This window comes from Rhipicephalus sanguineus, chromosome 2 (genome assembly GCF_013339695.2).
Source record: "Rhipicephalus sanguineus isolate Rsan-2018 chromosome 2, BIME_Rsan_1.4, whole genome shotgun sequence".
Classification (NCBI taxonomy): Eukaryota; Metazoa; Arthropoda; class Arachnida; order Ixodida; family Ixodidae; genus Rhipicephalus; species Rhipicephalus sanguineus.
This window is the reverse complement of record NC_051177.1, coordinates 85,120,667-85,143,167: the sequence shown is the minus strand read 5'-3', so window position 1 is coordinate 85,143,167 and position 22,501 is coordinate 85,120,667. Positions and strand designations below refer to the sequence as shown.

The 22,501-nt window shown below is 41.0% G+C and overlaps 2 protein-coding genes across 4 annotated transcripts; one reads left to right on the top strand and one right to left on the bottom strand.

The window, feature by feature from the left end:
* Positions 1 to 4,521: 4,521 nt before the first annotated feature.
* Positions 4,522 to 13,328, top strand: LOC119383275 (putative methyltransferase DDB_G0268948). The gene is made up of 6 exons (XM_037651340.2): positions 4,522 to 4,808; positions 5,260 to 5,417; positions 7,850 to 8,057; positions 9,718 to 9,818; positions 11,857 to 11,994; positions 13,104 to 13,328. The coding sequence occupies exons 1-6, from the start codon at positions 4,692 to 4,694 to the stop codon at positions 13,207 to 13,209; spliced, it is 828 nt and encodes a 275-aa protein (XP_037507268.1). The 5' UTR covers positions 4,522 to 4,691; the 3' UTR covers positions 13,210 to 13,328.
* Positions 9,294 to 21,837, bottom strand: LOC119383276 (putative methyltransferase DDB_G0268948). Of its 3 annotated transcripts, none has more exons than XM_037651343.2 (7): positions 21,671 to 21,837; positions 20,297 to 20,454; positions 19,536 to 19,743; positions 18,733 to 18,833; positions 16,404 to 16,541; positions 15,488 to 15,593; positions 9,294 to 9,394 (listed from the first exon to the last, which is right to left on the bottom strand). In XM_037651343.2, the coding sequence occupies exons 1-6, from the start codon at positions 21,776 to 21,778 to the stop codon at positions 15,491 to 15,493; spliced, it is 816 nt and encodes a 271-aa protein (XP_037507271.1). In that variant the 5' UTR covers positions 21,779 to 21,837; the 3' UTR covers positions 9,294 to 9,394; positions 15,488 to 15,490. The 3 variants fall into 3 exon arrangements, with proteins under 3 accessions (XP_037507271.1, XP_037507270.1, XP_037507269.1); XM_037651342.2 differs by lacking the exon at positions 9,294 to 9,394 and adding an exon at positions 14,301 to 14,430; XM_037651341.2 differs by lacking the exon at positions 9,294 to 9,394 and having other exon boundaries at positions 15,380 to 15,593.
* Positions 21,838 to 22,501: the final 664 nt, after the last annotated feature.

Sequence of the window (22,501 nt, the reverse complement as noted above, 5' to 3'; positions counted from 1 at the left end):
TTGTCGGAATACAGAAATAACTTAATTCATCGCCGAAAAGTTGAAAAGGGTGCCATCCTTAATTTTTCAAATGCATTGGGATGGATATGAGCATCCGTGATGCTTGGCATCACCTTTAGCGTCACTTTGACAGCCTGGAAGGAATGAAACCATCTGTTTCTGCTTTCTCACGTGAAGCCATTGTAAAGTGACGAATTCGATCGTCGCTTGTTGGAGGGACACTTTAAGCTCTTTTTCGGTGGTCTAAAGCGTATAAAAAATAGTATGTGTGCTCGCTACCCGCTTGCGAAAGGGAGACCGATACCAACAACCTAAACGTGAATAGCCGAAAGGCGAAAAGCAGATGTGAGGGTGAGCAACTGGGCGTGTTGCTAATGCATGATTCGAATTTGTAGGCGCAAAGAAGACACGGACGAGAAGGGAGACACATATTAGCATCTGTTTTTCTTGGAATAAACATTGTTGGCAGTGGCGCCCTGTGTGTGTGTCTCCCTTCTCGTCCGTGTCTTCTTTGCGCCTACAAATTCGAATCATGCGAAAAGCAGCGCGAGTCTTTGGAAATGTAACCGATTTCGAATACCTTGTACTACGATGCGAGAGAACGGTCAGCTATCCCTATACCTCAAAAAACAAAAAAAGCAAACGAAAAAAATAAGCAGCGCGAAACATGTGCGGTGGGCGAGCAGTCGACAAACTGACATTGAACGACACATCTGGTTGAGTATTTCTTGTGCCGCGAATGTGTTCTTGTGCTGCGCTTCGAGCCTATTTCCCGCTCATTTCGGCATGCAACAGTGTCATTAAAGAACGAACCTATATATTTTCAGTGGAGGAGCCAAAAACCAAATACAACGCACATTATGAAAGCCAACACCCCTTTCATTTTATAATTTCGATCCTTGTGGCAAGGTACTCGTGGAAAAGATATACCATATGTCTGTTCTTCGGCTGATACACATGGTTCTGGTGTGCCAAGCTTCTGCTGTAAATGTCTCAGCCTGTTGGAGGCGCAACTTATTTGTGGCGTCATTGTAGAGCTATAATACAGTACAGTATATTCTAGGCACTATAGTCTCCCGGCTGCCGCGAGTCCCTGGACAGCAGCAAGCTTGGACAAAAATAAAGTTTTGTATATATATATATATATATATATATATATATATATATATATATATATATATATATATATCCCAGGTGAAAATTTCCTGCTGGTTTTCTGCTGGTTTGTGCTGGTTTCTGGTGGAACCAGCAGGACAGCTGCTGGTTTCCTGTTGGTTGTACTGGTTCCAGCAGGATGCTTACTGGTCCTCTGCTGGTTCCAGCAGGGTGCTTGCTGGTTTTATGCTGGTCCCAGCAAGCATCCTGCTGACTGTACTGGTTCCAGCAGGGTGCCTACTGGTTTTGTGTACTGGTTCCAGCAAGATACTGGTTTTCCTCCTAGGATGTTGCTGGAACCACCAGGTAACCTGCTGGTTTTCAGTTGGCTTGAACTGGTTCTAGCAATGCACATATGAAATCAGTGTGAATTAACAGCTGCAAATCCTCTTTCAAGCATCGTTTTCAGCTAGAAATCGCTCTGGCTTGGAATTTTTCATTCCAAGCTGGCTGGAAATAAGAACCATTCCTAGCTTGTAAGGGCATTTTCAGAGTCGGGAAGTCATATTTCCAGCTGGAAATTTTTCCAGTTTCAGTTGGGAAATAATGTGCTAGCAGAAAATTTTCCTCTCTTGAAGTACAAAAACAACTCCAGCTGCATTACAGTGCGCTATAAACAAGTGACGTACATAGCATGGTGTGCATTCATAAGATCATAATCTTCATCATACTGTACAGAGTGCACATTTTACAACAGAGATCTAAAGTGCCCCGTACGACAGGGTTACAAAAAATATCGCCGGAAAAAAAAAAACGCACTTTTATTCGACCTTTCCTGTAGATGTGCGTCCGACCGATCATATTGCTAATGTAAACGTCCAACTAAAGTTTGGTCATACATAACAGTTGCGCAAACAGGTAGTGTTCACGGCATAGCGGTTACTTCCCTGCGAAAAGGAGCTTCTTGTTATGAACATTCACCATATCCTCAGCTGCCACGATCGGACAGCAGCGAACTGAAGCGAACACCGCCGTAAAGAACGCGGCATTGCTAAGTGAGGTCATTTTTGTTGACATCTCAGTAGCATTAGTCTCGTATCTTTTCTTGATGTTTTCCGACGCTATTGCTAAATAGTGACCAACTTTATAATATAAATACTACATTGTGAAAAAGTTGAATTTTTTATTTACGTGTAACAGCATTACAATGGTGGCCAATACACTGTATAAATTATCATGACATCGCGTAGCGCCGTAGCTTCGTACAGCACATGACGGCTAGTCGTGATGCCTTCTTTGCATGTGTGTGCTCGCTAGTGCAGCGAAGTAGCGAGTTTACTAGCAGAACCTGTGCGGCATTAACATGTAATAGTTGTTCAGTTTCATCTGTGGAAAGTGTAACGAGTCAATAGCAGCATATCCGAGTGGTTTTTGGTGCTGTACTATGCGGCGTCTTGACAGTGCCGATCGAGGGACACCGATTTCCTCAGCTCTCATTCTTCCATTTGTCGGTAAGTGTTGCACTTATATATTTCAAATATGTAGCGAACGTTTGTCGCGACCGCTTCTGTGCTTTATTATAGCGCAGTGTCATTGCACCTTGGTGTAGTCCGCGATGTATATATATGCGCGAAGCACACATACCGGTTTGTGTAAGCAGTCTGTCTCCGTGCAACAAAAAGAATTAACATTGTTGCGCATATGGACGAAAACAACGAAGACCAGTGATCGTGCTTGCCGCTCCGGGTTAGAAAGGGAGAATACGAAGTGAAAATCTCTAACTAGCCGGCCGCTCCTGAGCTCACCTTCACGACGTAATAAACGGCCCCTTCTAGCCTTAACGGTCGCAAGCGTAACAATATGTTTAAATCTACTTTGTTGAGGGAATTAATGGCTATGCAAAAGTTAGATGTCTGCAGTCATGATCTGCATGGGCAATCAAACCTTTTATTTTGTTACAGATTGCCTGCGCGTCACTCGGGTGCCTTCAACACAAACACCACTGAGTGGATCAAGGCCTACTGCGGATCTCTGTCCAAAAAGATTCAAAAATTGTCAATCGCAAACTGAAGCCGGCAAAATGAACTATTCAAGTGTATACAAAGATTTTTCAGATGAAATATATTACTTCAAATGGACCTTTTTGTGTTATACTGTTCTTAATGGAATTTTGAAAAAGCTACATCAATGGAACTACAAGCTCTTGAGGGGAGCCAATTGCGCTGGAACCAGCAGCTATTGGTTCCGTGGCCTGCTGGTTCCATCACCTACTGGTTCCATCGCCTGCTGGTTCCATCACCTACTGGTTCCATCACCTACTGTTCCATCGCCTACTGGGTTCAATCACCTACTGGTTCCATCACCTACTGGTTCCAGTAGCTGCTGGGAATGTGCTAATAAACCATCACTACTGGAACCAGTAGCGAACCAGCAGGAAATTTTCACCTGGATATATATAATATATATATATATATATATATATATTATATTATATATATATATATATATATATATAAATATATAGTATATATATATATATTGTAGGACAGTAAATAGATCTAATAACACTTGACCGAAATTAATCGCATGAACTTAGCTTATCGTTAAATAAAAAAATCTTCTCCAACATATATCTGTAATTAATATACTCACCCATTCCGAGAACTGCATTGCGTTTATTGTCTCCGTAACACATCGAGAAACCAACCTTTATGATTACGAGACTTAGCACACTAAATATATCTGAAGTAAACGTTCTTACTCTCAGAATTGTTTGCTTATTAAAAACTGATCTTAGAAATGTTTGGTACCTTCGTAAAGACAATTTAACGCATATATATAATGATGACAGTCTTGTTATAACAGCAACTCCTTAAGAAAAAAAAATAAAAGCCAATTTTTGGCCCTTTGGTTTTGCTTCGAGTAACTGCGCGCTCTTAAATGAGTGTCTGGATCCACCACTGATCTTAGTGTGATCACGGCAGTGTCCAGACAAGAGACGATGTTGAATGCAATGTTTGGTCGGTTCAAAATGCCCCAGCCTCTGCCCACACGAACAGAACGAACACGTGGAGTTTATGCGGGAGCGCAAAATAAAAGGCAAGGCGCGATACTCCACCGATTCCTCCTGCGCGACATGCACCGTACAGGCGCTCCGATGGACCGCAGCGCCCCCTGCGCAAGCATCCGTGCGCGGACGCGGCTTTGCATGGGGACGGCGCGGAGACGGCAGACTAGCCAGTATATTCTAGGGACCGTAACCATACTCTTCGTACGGCCTCGTGCTTCGTACTTGTTCGTACGTCGGTCTCGGAGGCCATTAAAAAGCGTAGCGGTGTTGGCGGGATAGTAGGCGTTGCTAGTGGTTGCTGCTTTGCCAGGCTTTGCTGTCACGACAGGTTTGAATTTATGAACGTGCCTAGGCGTTAACGTTTACCAGTTTACTGCTCTCTTGTTAGAATTTATGAACGTGCCTAGGCGTTATCGTTTACCAGTTTACTGTCGCGCTGCTTTACGTGCAGACGGCCGACCTCTCCCTCATTCCGAAAGCTGTATGCCTCCAAGCTCCAAGCCGTTCGCTGTTTACTTCCTAAAACATGAGTGGTAATTGCTACACTGGCATGACCAGCAGCCATGCCGACATATACGCCAAATTTCGCCCAACAGCTCCGCAAGTTCTCATTGATGAGATACTGAAGTTCGTGAAACTCAAGGTGGGTACCACAAATATGTAGTGGTCCTGCCTTCGTTTTGTTGTTAATGCTGGCCCCGCCACTGTGGTTTAGTGGTTATGGCGCTCGACTGCTGACGCGAAGGTCGCGAGGTCGAATCTTGGCCGCGGCGGCTACATTTTCGACGGAGGCGAAAATGTTTGAGGCCCGTGTGAGAACATGCATTGGCAAATTGATTGTTAGTTAACTTACTTTTAATTAATGTCATTACACATAAGCTAAAGTAATTGAATGTTGGGCTAGTTCCATGGTTTCGCACCACGTAAAATATAAACTATTCCAAGGAAAGACATAAAATTATCTCTTTTTGCCCCCATTTTTAGTGTTCTGTAGTCCTTAGTTGCTTTTAATTTACCTCTTCATGCAGTATACATAATTGTCTGTTAAGACAGCAGTTATTCCGTTCTTCACAGGTGCATTGTTTCATATGCAGGTATCAGACCTGAACCTTGCCACAGATGTTGGCTGTGGCCCCGGCACAAGTACAACGATGCTGGCTCCGTACTTCAAAGAGGTTCACGGCTATGACATATCTGAAGCACAAATCAACGAAGCAAAAGCACTGAACAAACTCAAAAATGTTTCCTTCAGGTGAGACAACTCAGCTCTGTCAATCTGCCGAACTCAAGAGGATTACCATTTCAGTTGGAAGAGCATGTCTGTGGTACTACAGAAAAAAAAGCAACACATTGCAATTACTTGCTTCCGATTAGTGCCCAAGAATGTAACTGAGGAACTCCATAGATGTGTTGACTACGTTTACATTACTTCCTTGCCAATGCTTATTTACTTTGTACAAGTACAGTAAAAAGAACGAGTTGCCCTTAGAAGGTTTTCTCCATTCAGATATTTCACTGTTTCTTTTTTAACACATCAGCAGCCACACAAACGCATTGAAGAAGAATGGCTATTTGGGTTAGTTGGTCAAAGTGCATATTGAAAGGGTTGCAGCGCAAGCACGGTAGTGCTGAAGGAAAGGCTTAAAAGTGAGGAACGGAAAGCAAAGAGGGACGACACGAGTGCTGTCGACGACATGAGCGCTCATGTCGTCCCTCTTTGCTTTCCGTTCCTCGCTTTTACGCCTTTCCTTCAGCACTACCGTGCTTGTGCTGCAACCCTTTCAATACGCACACAAACTCACTGGATGTGCAATCTGGAAGGAATGGCAGTGTTGTAGTGCATACAAACATTTTCCATACAAGATTGTGGTTATATTTCTGGCAATGCTCACATCTTGCTCCTCTATGAAGCGCAGTACTTTGCAATAGATTGGGCTTGGACTTCCTTGGAGTAGGGTCAATGAAAACGTGAAGTGCCCATCACTATTGAGTCGTACTAACTGATTAAACTAGTTTGGGCCATCATCTGGTGAAGGAAAAAAAACTGAGCACCCAGGTTTGCCTGTCCAAACATGCGCAATGCTGAGGCTGTTCATGGAACTGCCGCAGGCATTCTGCTGTAGTGCCCCAAGATTCATTGCCTCTTATATCATCTCATCAATAAAGTGATTAACTGATTACATGTAAATGATTACACAAAAAAGCAGTTTTATCACATTCAGTATTGCCAACCAGGAAGAGTAATCAATTAATTACTAAACTGCAAATAAGTGTGATTTATTCCAAGTAATTATTCGTATGTAATTAATTACATATAAGTCTGCTTGCAATGTAACATTGTCATGGTGTAAAATGGTGGCTAAAACGCTATATGTTTATTTTAAAACATCTCACTAGGTGTTCAACTTTGTTGGGAGGTATGCATGTTTGGGAGCAATATGTTTCTTTGAAACACTAAGTGTTTTAAAGAAACACTTTGAAAATAACTTATTGTTTCTTTAAAACACTAAGTTATTTTCTTAGCCAATTATTACTTGTCACTCAAGTGTAACATGATATGTAGATATGCACCTCATAAGCGTCTATGTGAATAGTCTACCTTGTGAAACACTCCTACTGTATACAGTTAGCTCACAGGGTATACGTGTCACATTTCTTTGAGCCATTTGGGTGTGCTTTTAAATAATGGGCAGCAAATTCGACTGGCCATTTTACAGTGCTGTGAGAGTCCTATAAAGCTGCAATTGAATATTTGTGCAACTATAAGCGTGTTCCACTAGTAGCAGTGAAGCCATGTCAGAGCTACTGTCCCAGTTCGAGTCTTTGAAGCCATCGTCAGAAATTTTTATAGCGCATTGACAGTGCTTTAAAATGATTGGCAAAACAACATCACCTTTTCGAGTGTTTGTGCATTGCCTGCAAGAGTTTACAGGAATATGATGAAAGGATACATTATGAACACTTTTTGCCACTGAAATGTCCTTAAAATAAATTTTGATACCTTAAGCTGTTTGTAAGGATTAAGAGAAATATATTTCAATAAAGGCATGCAAGCAAAAAAGCAGCAGTGACAACCTTACATTTTATAGCACACATGAGTACTGCACCTCTTGACTCCCACGAAGTTGTGCAAGGGTTAGCAGACCTTACAATGACGCTGCACATAATGATACTGAATCACATAGACATAGGATTGGAGTGTGAAGCATTCTTCATGCATGACTGTGCAAATAGCTGCTCATCTAATTACTGTGCACTGACCACTCAGGATGACTTATTCTACTAATAATGAGCACATTTGAGCTTGTTTTGGAATTGTTTGCAGTTTTTTTTTGTGTTATTGCTCTCAGAATTTGGTTGATGAAATAAATACTTTATGCCTCCTCCTGCACTCATGACTTTTCATTCTTAGAATTTTTATTTGACCTCTAATTGCTCACATGTGAGGTGCATAATGCTTGCAGTCATGATTATGAGTGCTGACTGCTTTTAGATTGTACATCACTCATAGGCAAAGACAAATAAAGAAGCTTCTTTCAAGCCTAGCTATTTGTTTTCAGTGCATCGATCCTAAGAAGTGAATCAACAAATAAGTGAAGAATTCTTTTGACGAAGGGATTTATATAGCAGGCTTAAATAAAGCATCCTTTTCTTTTTGCTTTCTTTTCGTCTCGCATTTCGCAGCGTGTCGCCAGCTGAGACAATCAATGAAAAAGATGAATCTGTGCAGCTGGTGATGGTGATGCAGGCTGTCCACTATTTTGACCTGGATGCATTCTACAAGGAGGTGACAAGAGTCCTGGTGCCAAATGGGGTTTTGGCACTCTGCAGTTACCTCATTCCCAAGCCTGTCAGCAAGAACCAGGAGAGAATGGACAGAATAATACATGATGTAAGCAAACTCTCTAACAGTATTTGCTTGTGAACTTTCGTGAGGTGTCTCGCAAGGACCTGACCTCACTTTTCGGTCATACTTGTTACAATTGTTTACAAATTCTTTCTTTTCACGACTTTTATTTAATGTAAATGCAGAGATTTAATTTAAGTACAGAGAATGAATATAGCAACATGCAAATTGTGATTTTTTAAAGCCAGATGGAATGCAGATTGTTGCATCAAACCTGATGTTTTCTAATTACTATATTGTTCTGTCTAAACACGATGCAAAACGGTCACACCTTTTTCCTAAGAACTCTTGTTGGGCTTCTATTTCTTGTCTGCTGGAAATAATATGCATCTGCACAACATTCGTCTGTCAGTCATGCCCATGTATACCAACACAGAGTATTCATTAACTAGTACTCAATATCCTTTAATGTTTGTTTATTTACAACACATGTGCAATTTTGGCACTTGCTTTCACAATAACATTATGTATTCATTATATTTTTGTGCTCTTTGCATAACAGTGGCATAATAAAGCACATGCGCTTAGCTATTCTGTTCACTGAACAAAGCTTCAAGCATTGCTTAATAAGGCAGACACTTGGACCATTGGGAAGATGGTTGTGTAGGACTACGTAGAAATACACTCAGGCCTCATTATAACAAAGTCACATCTGCCACGGAAATAACTTCGTTATATCCGAAAATTCGTTATAAACGTTTATTTGTAACACTGTAGCTATGACAAGACTATTCTTCATTTACTTCGTTATAACCGATAATTCGTTATATCCGTGTTCGTTATATCGAGGTTTGAGTGTATTAGCAGGTATCACCACTTATTCCTGTGGCATTGTTGTATGGGAAGAGTTCCCCCAATGTGATGCAACAATGTCTGCGATTAGGATGCCATACTAAAACATTGTTTTTGGACAAGCTTACGATCTTTAATAAAAGGTAGTAATACCTGTCATTTGGGTGCTAACTGCAACGCAAGTATGTAGCACACCACTTCTTTATTTCTGTATGAATTGTCTTTTGCTCTACATGTCCATGTCTACATTGTTGTTGTCACCTTATTTGAAAGAGTATGAGACAAATTTTCTCCTATCTTGATTTGCATGTGAAATATGCAGATGCAGACAAAAGGGTCTTACACGGATACACTCAGAAAAAGAAAGAAAAATAACAGAGGAGGAATACAAACACACAATCGTTGACTAACCTTGTACTCGAGCTCCATGATGTACCACACATTGTGCATTTCGCAGACCGATATCACTCTTGGCAGCATTGCATAGGGTGCACACAGGGAAAATTGTGTAAAAGTATCAGACATAGTTACTGCAAAAGAAATAAACGTGTATGCTTTCTGCAGTTACTGCTGTCCTGATATTTGTTAACGGCACACATATGGCATTTCTTTTCTTTCTTTTTTTATGTAAACAAGTGCGGCAAGGCTTGGTCAGTGCCAATGTAACAAAACACATTGCAGTGTTTGCTCTCTCACTGTCCTCTGCAACTTTTGATCATGTGGTCAGACAAATTTCCAATTGTCATTAAGATTTCCGTTTTCACTGTGTTAAGCTCATGTTTCTTGCTGTGCATATACTTGGAAACAAGGCACAGTCAAAGTCTGACACACATTTTATTCTGACTATCTGCAGGAAATCTACAGAGGTATACCAAAGGAATACTGGACGCCAGTGATAGACATCGTTGACAACCTGTATCGAGATATTCGACCTGCTTTTGAGGATCATGTTCGGTGAGATGGGATATCAAGTTGAAAGTATAATAGCAATTGTGATATGGAAGAATTAAGTTGCCTTTATTACTGTGTACAATTTAGAGGTGACAGACATTAGGACTAAATCTGGATAGTCAAACCGGCATATATTGAACCCACATATAACAAATTATTGTGTATATCAAACAGTTGAGAAACCCCCGTGAAATCTTTTCGATGTACATGTAAAGAGGTTTATTGGGCGAGCCGAACAAACGGGTGGTAGCTCGAAAAAGTACGTAGGCAGAACGAGATGGTGGTGTTTGAATGCCGATCTCTTGCCTTCCTCTGGTGATGGTGATAGTTAAGCCCGTGATTTCAGTGTCTTCCCGTCTTCATTATATATAAAATATTTTATGTGTCGAATTGCCTATTTATAGAACTTCCTTGTGGTCCCATTCAGATTCGATATATATCTGAGTTTGACTGTATGTGACTATACCAATGTCATATTCACTTTAGTGAAATACAGGAGATACGAATTCAACCTGCTCTTATGGTAGATTTTGCTAGTTTCCATCTGTTATAGCTGCCATAATGTGTATGATAAGTTAATTATAAAGCGCCAGAAAAACCACAGAGTATTCAAAAGGACTAATAGCTATTCATATGGAGCACTAATTCTTTTGACCTCAGCTGCAGAGCAAAGCCCCACGTAACTCGGCAACCTTTTTACCGACATATTATTGACCACTGTCGCCTTCATTCAGTGTGCTCTTTTAATACGTTTTCATTCTGGCACTGGGTCATTGAGGCAAGTGGCCAGTATTCCTGTGTTGCCAGATTTCATGCTTGTCTTTGATATTCATGTAAAACTCTTGTCTTCAAAGGTTAGACTGTGTTAAAAGGTTTTTTCTTTTTGATGGCTTGTATGGGAACTGCTGAAGCCCTTGGCCAGAATACACCGGTAGTTGCGCAAAACATGTGCCAGTGTAGTAAACATATTCCTTTTTCTTGATCCTCATTCTTTCCAGGCGGTGAAGACGGGTGTGGAGAAAACCGGGCGTGTTCCACATAGACCTTGCGACATCATGCGCAAGCATATTAATGTTTGCTGCTGTGTCGCTTCTTGATAGTGGGATAGGCTCCATCACGCCATTTTCGTGAGCATTCTTAGCTGCATTGTTGGCATGCTCGTTACCGATGATGCCCGAGTGGCCCGGCAACCACTGAAAAGTTACAGCATGTCCTGCGTCTATTAGTTGATGGTACAGTTGTCTTATTTCCAGCACCAACTGGTCTTGAGGCCCACGACGTAGAGCAGTTCGAAGACATTGCAGTGCTGGTTTCGAATCAGTAAAAATGCTCACCGCCTGGATCCATGCCTACAACTCACTATTCCATCTGGCCTACCCCAATCCGAGACGACCCTTCTCTGTCGCATGTGGCTTGGGGTGTCTTTTACGAACGCCTTTGCTTGCCACATCTGAATGACAGACAGCACGGCATGTGACCATTGTGGCAGTGACGAAACCATTGAACATATTTTATGTCAGTATCCTCAGTACAGCTCTGAGGGACAGTCCCTCTTGACGGTGTTTGCTCGCCTTGACAACCAGCCGCTTTCTGAGCAGTCAATCTTGGAATATCGGAAAGATCAAGCTTCATGCCAGAAAGCAATGAAGGCGCTTATGAAGTTTCTGCGAGCGACCTGCCTCATTGAGCGATTGTGACACTCCTGTGTGTGTGTGTGTTTGTGCCTCCCTCTCTCCCTATCCCATCCCTCTCTTTCTTACTTTTCTGTCTCCCCTTACCCCTTCCTCAGTGCAGGGTAGCAAACCAAATATGTTTTCTGGTTAACCTCCCTGCCTTTCCGCATTACATTTCTCTCTCTCTCTCTCTTTCTTTCTTATCATCCACAACTTACAACCGTCCGATCTCAATGATAATGTGCCTGGGGGATGTTGCTCAGACCAATAACAAGGCACAAAACAAAAAGATAATCATACTAGACTCACCGTGTTATTCTGGCCATACTATTAGTATGCTGAGCATGTTTTTGTTGTACTCTTTCCAGGATAGACTGCATTGAGGACCGCAAGATGAGGACTGTTGCTGATTATGTTAACTACACAAAGACGTGGTCAGCGTACCAGCTTTTACTCAAGAAGAACCCTTCAGAAGCGGAGGAGATTACTCGAAAGTTGACGTCTATGTGAGCCTTTGCAAGCCTTTCTCTTCGTGCTGTATAGTATCATTCATCAAGTCGTACTACATTAATATAAGTGCAGAAGTACAAAAGGAAAGGCGACACATTTGAAAGCCAGTACTTATGGCATCATCATGTGAAAATGTGTAATTAACGTGCACGCACCACTACCAACTAGTTGTGATCAACTTCCATTTCATTGTAAACATGTCTAAAGAGACAATGATCACTAAGTTAGTTTCGTACAGTATCCTTTCTGAAAAGGCCTGCGGCACCAGACCATTTCAAAACAAGATATAAGCTGACATGTGCAGGTACTTGAAGTGACGAACAGCGATTGTTGCCCTGACAAAAACAGAGCCTTGGCTTTAGCGTTGTTCAAATTTATCCTTTCAGTATGCACTTGCGCCAGTACATCCCCACTAGTATTGTAGAATTCTGGTTTGAAATGCAGGTGAAGCACTCTATAAGATAAAATTAGTTTTGAGGAATGCATTTCTTGGAAGACTGACAATGCTTCCCATAGCAATGTTTTGGAATATCAATAATTTGTTTTTACATATCTAAGCACTAAATATTCGAAAATTTCTGACTGTTTAGCAAACACAGTATCATACACTTTAAACGTGGATCACATAAAATTCATTTGATTACATTTATATTACAGTGGACTCTCATTAAATGGAAATCTCTTAAATGGAACTGCTGCTTAAACGGAACAACTGCCTCTAATGGGATTGGTTTCATACTTGAATGCTGCAGCCCTGTTCACATCTCAGTAAACTGAACTCCTGTTGAAACAGAACACAGTTTCCTGGTCCCTTCAGGTTCCGTTTAATGAAAGTCTACTGTACTTGAATCTGGCTGTGACCCTGTACGACATTTTTTTTTTTCACAATGTCATCATTTTCTGTTGCCCACTATGATATTCCGAATTTGTTTGCAGATTTTTTAGCTGCCACACAATTCTTTTAAAAAGTACACATGCTTCTAATGTCGCCTTCGAGAGAAGTGCTACTATTTCCCATCTCTTCAGCTGCAGGCGTTGTTGTGTGTACCGTATATTTGACATAAGTATTGAGCTCTGAAACATTTTTTTTTTTTTTTAATAACAGACTGATGGAAGATGCCGGAAAATTTGGAGGAGATCCAGACAAAACAAGCCTCGAAGTGAAGACTCAGTTCTTCATGATTCTTGCAAGGAAGCCTGGGTCTAAATAGTTTCTATGACTGTATATCAACCACGTACTACACTTTTTAATGATCGTGTGACTGTGGGATCAAGCATATTCATAGTTTTTAAAATGTGGTGCAAATAAACATTGTTCAAATATAGTGTGGTTTTCTTAAGTTCTTTGAACAATTTTCTTTGAAAATCCTGCAAAATGTTTTAAAAAATTGCAGCAGGTCTAACATGCCCAGTTGGAATCTACGTACAGCGAGGCTCCCGTGTGTCTTACGTCTTTCACTCAACATTCAGGCTTCTCCTACATACATTTCGAAAACTTCTCAGCGCGAAAGGGACGGACCACAAAGAAGAGGACACAAGACGAGCACTGTCTGAGACAGCGCTCGTCTTGTGTCCTCTTCTTTGTGCTCCGTCCCATTCGCGCTGAAAAGTTTTCAGAATGCATCAGTTCCAACTCGCCCACCTCTCTACTTTACTCCTAGATACTTCCTGTAACAGGGTATGATTGCTACGATGTCATTGCTCGTTTCTCACCAAATTTGTCTCAGCGGCCTTCGTTGTCTAGGCTATAATCAGAAGTCAAATGTAGAATGAAAGGAACTTAAGTGAAAACTGGAAGTGGAAGCAAGAAGTGAACTGAAGACCGGATGTGCACACCTGGAAGCCACTTGGCTGACTGAAAATTGCATATTGGATGTTGCGTATGACCTGTCAAACCTATGGCTTGTGAGGCTGGGCAGATGGCATTGTGACTTATTCGGCAATACAATAGCCGCAGCAGCCAGCAGCGGCAGATTTCGTCACAAAAACCTGTAGAGATTCACAAAGAAGGCTTTGTAATCATAACTTTGGCACAGAGAAATTAGGTGCCCAAGCAGGCATCATTTGCTGGAAAAACCACACCAACCTGTTCACTAATTCAAGAAATTTTGTTAATGTCTTCACTGCAAACTTACAGCACATGCCTATACTATAGCAAAGTCGAAGGGGTATTGCTGTAGAAGTTTAGTTCTGGGTCTCTGCATTTCAGTATGGCTGCACAGACCGATGTAACTGGCGCCGAATAATTCAGTCATTACTTGAATACGTATGCATGGGGCACTGTAGAGCGTGGCTCTCCGTCCAACCCTTTCGTGATGTGAAATGCTCTGCCAAACTTCCTTATGCTCACAGGACGAGTCGAATTGGTGCTTTGCACAACTCCCGAATGTACGCAACAGCGCCAGTTACAAGGAGACTGGGTTGTGGCGAACCTGCCAATGAACATGTCCACAGGTAGACAAACACCTCCCAATGTCACAAACATCAGTAGCCGCAATGACCAATGAACTTTTCATAACGCTTTGAGGTGCTTTGTACATGATGGTGTACATAACTTGTTTTTGCTAGTTGTGTTGGCTAGTGGCTAAGAAAGAGCAAGATACTTTGAGATTTTGATGAATTGAACTTCTTGCATAATAAATGTTGCTTCAGTTAACTCTATTTTGCAGTGTAATGTTGCATATGATCACTTTGCTGAAGGCACTATTACGTTCAAGGTGCTGCTTTCCGTGAACCAGGTCAAAGGTATAATTTTTGTTTGCTCAAAATGAATATATAATGGAAGACGAAATTGCACTATATTTCTAGCCTGAGATTTGAGACTATGCAAAAACCGAACATGAATGACTTCAGGATAAATGGAGATTGAATTACAATTTAAGATTAATTACCAAAAAACACACAAATCAACATACTACGAGATTATTTTGTTGCAATAGAATATTGTGTGCCTTAAATAATGTGTAAATTTGGCAAATTTACAAAACGTTCTTCATAAGTCATGCCTGAAAGGGATAACCTTCAAAAATTTTATCACAACAATGATGGATTTATTTTGCGTGTCTCCCCCAAAGCAGTTAGTGCCTATAATTTATCAGTGTACTTTTGTTCACGAATTATCTGAGGCGTGGCAACAAGTTTTACCATTTGTGTTTCCTCATTTTCATACAGCACGTTACTTTTTTCCACTTGTAACTTCTCTTTGGTTTCTTTCTTTTCTGTGATCTGTGGTGTTTTACTCAATTTGCATTTTAAGTACATCCGTTCAACCACGTTAATGACCCGCTTTTTTTTTTCTGCAATGTTGCAGGGAACAGAGTGTATGAAGAACAAGAGGACAAGCCCAGCTTCAGCTTTCTTAAATTGAAAGTAGAAGAAAACACAAATGATACAAAATATATTTTATTTCACCATATCTAATATTATTGCAAGAATGTTGTTTTTTATATACTACTCTACGAACAGGCTTGACAATTTATCTGAAATTACCGTTTAAGGTCCTGGCTTCCTCGCCAAAACCGTAAAGAATTGAGTCCTCACTTCAAGGTTTGTCTTCGCTGGATCTTCTCCAACCTTGCCAGCATCCTCCATCAATCTGTTTAAAAAGTAAGTGTGCACGGCATTGTGGACACAGTGGAGCGAAAAGTTTCTACGAGAGCTAATATTAAATATTTCAATTTTTACAAGAAGCTTGTCCTTTCCGTCGGGTAAGGAAAGACTTCTGTGAACACACACTAAAACCTAGACTAACACAAACTCAAGGGACTAGATTCCTTGTAAAAAAAAAAATAACATCTCATAGACTCATCTGCAATGAACTATAGTTGAAATCAAACTAACCTAGATATGCCGGGTAATTATTCTTAAGCCATAAGAGAAGCAGTGAAGGATATTATAGCGCATAGAAATTGGTACACAATAAAGGCATATGATGATGCACACACACACACAGTGTTACATAGTGCTGTTGTGACACTTTGTGAATCTTCATGTGCTTTGCTTGTGTTCCTGTTTGCATGCACTGCAATATCATTCATAGATGCCATACTAACATGCCCACATTGCAACACATACTGAGCCAGGTACTATACATAATTCTACCATATACTTAATTTTAATATACAACCACATAGCTTTACTGCACATGTACTACACGTAACTCTATACGTTGTTGCATTACACATGATTCTACACAGTTCTCTGAGCAGGCAACAAGCCTGTACATGTAAACAACACCAACAGTAGTAAAGTGAAAGTAGGACTAACCTACGTCTCTTTTCAAGTTAATCTCTTCAAGCTGCTTATATTATCTCACGAGGGGTTCACCTGCTCTTTTTGAACTATTCAATAAATGGCACTTCAGCATCAACTACACGAAGCAAGAGATTTACGAATGTAGGCGTACATGGACATCAGCCTGTGAGACAGCGCTTCTGCTTCCGAAGGCTGCTTCTTGAGGTGAAGCTGATACGCCGACCACGTCTTCACGTAGTTCACATAATCTGCAACTGTTCTGACCTTGCAGTCCTCAATGCACTCTATCCTGGAAAAAGCAGAGTGATCGGACAAACGTGTCAGCACTAAGCACTTTAAGGCACTGTGAAGTTGGAGAAGCATTCTGGTCAAAGTAAGAACACATGACAGTTGTAAATAGTATGCTCTGTGTTATAACGTTGAAAAAGCCAAGAGAAAAGAGACTATTCGAAAATATTATTGAATACAACCAGCAAGCCTTGCATGAATGCAGAACATGTTTCGGTCACCCTTGTACACTATATGCTAGGGCAGCGAAGCCGTTTCTAGTCCTTCACAATGTACAGTACAGCTCACTGTTAAGAGGAAAAGTATTCTGCCTTCAATTATCGATGAGATATGACATCACACACTACCTAACATTTCTTGTATATAAATTTATGCCCAATGAGTCATGTTAACCACTGCTTTCCAAGAAATGTAAAGTATTGTTTCTGCTGTACAGTCCACCACATTTTAGCACTGATATAACGAACAGTGACAATACACAGTTTAACAAAGTAAATCTAAAATATTTGTTGCCAATGTAAGCATGTAATAATTTTGTCCTCGCAGCTGATATTTGACACATTGATGGCTGTTCTCCCTAAATCGGCAGACAGCTTGCACTGTAAGCACTCCCTCAGGCATTCAGATACAAGAGGACACAACAGAATTGTGGCAGGTGAATTATTTTTTTAATTCCCTAAACTGTTTACTGTGAAACTGTCACGTCATCCAAAATTGCAAGAATGAACAAGTCATTCTCTCATTTTTAGTTCTTCTTCTGAGCTTTCTCGTAATTATGTGAGTCCAAGGGCAACTCTTGCTTCTGCGTAATATGTCTTGTTGACGTCCATCCGTTGTTGGGTGTTTATGGCACCAGCTGGCACAACCAGTTTGGTCCATGTGAACAAAATGAATGCGCATTTCTTGTTCACTTGTCCCCCTTCTGTGGAAGTGACATTCAGTAAGCTGTTGGCCCACTGATCTTTTAAAATGTTTAGGCATGAACTGAATTGTATAAAAAGCTTTTTAATAAATCAATTAGTAAATAAACCAAATTTAGAATGTATAAGGAATTTACAAAATCCACGTTGTGTTGACTGGCTACCTCAAGAATGGCTTGTGCATCGCTCGTTGATGAAATTGGGTAACTGCGATCACGGTGTCGGAATGAAAAGTTTTTCATATTGGCTTTAGGTTCGTTTCTTTGAAAAAAGTTCCGTTTCGTTTCTGTTCTGGAACGAAAAAGGAAATGTTCCACGACGGTTTTAATTTGCTTTGCATACAAAAAATTTAAAAAGTAATGATAAAGACTTAGATGAACTAGTATCTAGTCTGCGCCCGTCTCATGTCCCTTCCCTGACCACGGTGTTTTTGCACAGCTGATCGTCACGGTAAAAACGTAGTATTTGTTTTTCCTCTTAAGTGATTTACGAATTATCTGAGCAGGATGAATGCTTTACTTCAAGGGAGTGAGCATGATCTCAGAAGCAGCACATCATCAAGTGATATGCGAGACCACTGTTCTAATAAAACAAACTTCAGCACCGAAAATGCCCTCTCCATGCTGGCCTGTGTGGCTGGCACACCAGGGACCACTTGTGTTGATATATATACAGCTCCGGTTACCACTCTTTTTGTTCTTCCCAAAATTTCAACACATCTTTAACTCGGCATCCCCGCCTAAGATATGCATTAATGCTGACAATGCATGACCTTGGTTGTTTCAGATTGCCAAATTTTCCCTTGAACCAAAAACTGATAACAAATATTTCAGTTTAAATCTGAACCGAAATAAGAGATAACATTTCAGCTACATTTTTGTTCCGGTCAAAATATTGTTGTTTTTTTCATTCCATTCCGACACACTGCCTGCAATACACTTAAAGAAAGGTGATAAAAAACTCATCTGCTAATACATGAAAACTCTTTGCAGCCAAATTAAGTACAGTGCTCACGGATTCAAATGTAACATCAAATTTTTTAGTATAACGACTGGTATGCACAACTCCTTGAGATAACCACGTCATGTCGAGGAAAATCCGGTCTCTAAACAACGTTGGCTCTGATCTACGCTTTCAAATCGAAATTACGCCGATATGACCCGAACTGAAGACAGTGGAAACAAAAGTATGTGCATTACTTAGCCCTAAATTGTCCCGTTTCAATCCGTGAGTACTGTACATATTGCAAAAGTATACAGCAACGAAGTTTACCGAACATGGTCTTCGAAAGCCGGAGGAATGTCCCTGTACAGGTTATCGATGATAGCTCTAATCGGTTCCCAGTAGTTCTTCAGTACACCCATGTAAATTTCCTGTCAGAGTAAGAATTTATTACCACATTTACTGGCCTGCTGACTTCAAACACACATGCTGTAATATTTCATTACAACATAGTGTATATAGGGCCATGTAGCGTACTGGTGTCTGTGCTGACCTAATGAGACAACAAATTTTATACAGATGGAAGAAAGTAACATGAAACGGTATGTTCAGGATAACATATCGGACACAAGTCCCGTTGCATATGACAGTGTGCTATTTGTAACTAAGCGAGACAGAGCTGTAAACTATTCCATGTCCTCTCATGCAGGCATACACTGTTCCACTAGAGATTGAAAGAAACTTTTGCTGCCAACACATATGTAAGTGTTATGCATAGTTTTCAACACATCCTTTAGTCACGAGATTTTCACTTAGTTTTCATGCTCTTTCTTGGAACACTGGCCGTGACAACCACTGCATGCTTGTGTACTGTGTGTGCATGAGTTTACGAATGTTCGTCATTCAATCCATTCATCATCCATATCATCTAGAGTAGCCTGCTAGGACATGTGGCACGACAAACTTTCACAGTTACTGAAGGCATACAGACACATTTTGCATCTCGCCTACTTTCTTTCAATACCAAATAGGTGGCAATGCCATAAATTAAGGTACGAGGTCACAATTTCTCAAACACGCGACAGATTGTTCCATGTTTTTGTTCAGGCTGCTTTCAGCGGTCACTCACGTACGTTCTGTATTATACTATCCATCTTCTTCTGGTCCTTGCTGACAGGCTTTGGAATGAGGTAACCACCAAGTGCCAAGACACCGTGCGGCACTAGGACTCTCCTGACTTCCTTGTAGAACACATCCAAGTCAAACCAGTGAGCAGCCTGCATTACTGTAATGAGCTGCACAGACTCATCCTTTTCAGCAATTTTCTCAGCTGGTGACACACTATGGAAGTATGGGACCATGAGGAAAGGAAAGAAAAAACAAGAAAGACAAAAACAACTGAAAAGCATTTACTTCTCCAAAGTTACTCTTGAACATAGGATGAACAACTTTTAGTCACTAGGCCTGCCAATCACTCAAACATGTATGCTCACAGCTTTGCACTTTCCTCTGTAAATGCAGTTGAACATTGACATAATGAACATGAATGTAAAAATTATGAGATGTAATAAAGTAAATTCACAATGTTATCGATTTAATGATTTAATGCACCATGTATTACATGTATGCTTACGAAAAATAATATCAAATATAATAAAAGCATTTTCGTGTCGGATGCTACTTCACGAAAACAACAAGTTCCACTCTATTTAAAGGGTCACATTCTTAATCTCCAGTGAACGCTGGAAGCTTTTCCAATTGGTGGGTGTCGACTGCCCCTATCTGCACTTCTCCACACTGCTCCAATCCTGGCCACTTATTACGTCAAGAATTACATAGCGTGAGTTCTTGAGTGCCAGTACTGGGTCTTTTATTGTACATGCAGTCACCTTACCAGAAGGAAACATTTTCAAATATGTTTAATGCTTTCGCTTCATTGATTTGCGCTTCAGATACGTCATATCCGTGCACTTCCTTGAAGTATGGGGCCAGAGGCGTTGTACTTATGCCAGGGCCGCAGCCAACATCTACAGCGAGGTTGAAATTGAAGATCTGCGGAAACAGAGAGATCTATTGTAAGAGAAAAGCAGACAGGTCAACCTGATTAATATGTTCTGCCCTGCTACTCAGTGTTTGGGTAGAGGGTTAGTGGGGAAGGGGAGCAAAAGAGAAGGTAATATCATGATTGATGCACAACATCAGGTGTTCACACATGGCTAGATTACCTAGCAAAGGCTTAAGCTTTAAAATGAAGCATATATTGATCGTCAAGCCAAGTTATTTACAGACATGTTTACTAGGCAGAAAGCGGTTAACTCTAATTTGCTGTAGCCGGCTATCTAGATGACACGTGACACATGTGAAGGTTGTGCATTGTTTCAATGGTTTACACTACAGTGGGTTTCATTATTTCACTTAGAATATATCCTGTATCACAAAAATATGAAAGACTGCAAGGAAGGGCGTAGGGCAGTGTGTGTCTTCTGTGGTTCCTTGCCACCATTTGTCGTCTTGTGAAGCACTGTGCATAACCAAAGATGAATACCGTCCAATTTGGCTCGGTTTTCTGTCCTAATGTAGGCATCTGCAAATGGGAATGTGACACTTGTGCTTGTACTTCATCGACAAATTTCCCAGAAGTGGTATTTGTCAGAGCGTAAATGCCCAAATAGGCAAGGAGAACAATAGGCAATGGGTGAAGAAGTTAGCAACAGATGAGACCACAGCTACACAGCAGTTGGCAACAGAAAATGAAGTCTGAAAGGAAAGCATCAGAGTTAGAAGTTATGAGTGAACAAATAAAAGCGCAGAGCGTGCATCGATCGTGGAATGTTGACCTACATAGAGAAGTGATGATGTTTCTGCAAACATAATTAAAGCTTCACTTAAACCCCCAATTCCTACGAATGTATGGTACGCAATGATTCTTTTTTTGTTGTTGTGATTGCGTGTGCTCTATTTGAGACCGACAAAAAATGCGGGGCTGCGGCCCTTGCGGTCTCTTCATGCTGCGCAGGTGTGACTTTTACTTGCTATATTACCACAATTATTTGCTGACAAATAAATTTAACTTCAAGTTCCATTCAAATTCAATATGCATGGAATCCATGTTGTCCCTTTCAAGTTCAATATGCACGAAATCCGTGTTATGTGGTGGGGGTAGAGGGTATTACATTTTCATACAAAGTAATTATACTACAGCAGTCTATGCTGCACTTGTGAATTCGTAGGCGAATACGCGGGAGGATATGCTTACACCATGACTTACGTTTACTTTAACAAATTTCATTATTTCCTCGATGAAAGCTTGCGGTGCAATGGGTCGGAATTTAGCGTATATGTTTGCATGGCTAATTGTTTTGAACAAATGACTCATGTTAACTACGCTAGTTTGATCAAACGAAAGAGTGGGTCAAACGCAGGACATTTCAAAGTTTCGAAATATTGAGAGACGTGTAAATAACAGACCTAACGGTGCCAGGTCGAACTATTTTCACGTCGTACACAAGCGCAGCCATTCTTGTACAAAACTTTATGCCCGCAACCTCTAAGGTTAATAGTGCTGCATGTGAACCGATTTCTCCGACAATAATAATCTATTACTTATTTCTTACCCATGGCTTGACCACACTAACCACACTTGACCTTATGAGGGTTTCGAGCTTGATGTAAGCCAAGAGTAGCCAGTGGCACTCCAACGTTATCCAACACCGCTGACAGACAACAGCAGGTGGTCGTGGTTGCTGTAAATGACCGAAGTTTATTCAGTATTTCATAGCCACATAACGTCCACCGTATCGACCAAGACAGTACATTTTAGCAAAAGTTTCCGCGCTCTACTGACAGCCTTTGCTGAGCGCATGTTGATGCTTAGATGAATCGCTACGCGAGCAAGGTACGCTCGGGAGCAGCTGCAAATAACGACATTCGACCACCAAAACGACCCAGGTTGGATGAAGCTGACAGTTCTGATGACGATTTTCCGGACGCCGACCTCACGGTCGAAGAATTCGATCTGTGTCTAACACAGGCTACGGGAGCATCGAAGCCAACCAGCAACACCGGCGACAATGTTAGCAACGGAATTTCCTGTGTAGCG

Bases quoted from the DNA above. Each gene is read 5' to 3' on its own strand.
- LOC119383276 (XM_037651343.2), bottom strand. From the start codon at position 21,778: ATGAGTCATTTGTTCAAAACAATTAGCCATGCAAACATATACGCTAAA. The intron at 19,744-20,296 runs GTAAGGTGACTG...ATACTTCCATAG, and splicing joins TTTGAAAATGTTTCCTTCTG to TGTGTCACCAGCTGAGAAAA. The intron at 15,594-16,403 runs GTACGCCTACAT...CTTTTTAAACAG, and splicing joins TCTCACAGGCTGATGTCCAT to ATTGATGGAGGATGCTGGCA.
- LOC119383275 (XM_037651340.2), top strand. From the start codon at position 4,692: ATGAGTGGTAATTGCTACACTGGCATGACCAGCAGCCATGCCGACATA. The intron at 4,809-5,259 runs GTGGGTACCACA...TTTCATATGCAG, and splicing joins TGAAGTTCGTGAAACTCAAG to GTATCAGACCTGAACCTTGC. The intron at 11,995-13,103 runs GTGAGCCTTTGC...TTTTAATAACAG, and splicing joins ACTCGAAAGTTGACGTCTAT to ACTGATGGAAGATGCCGGAA.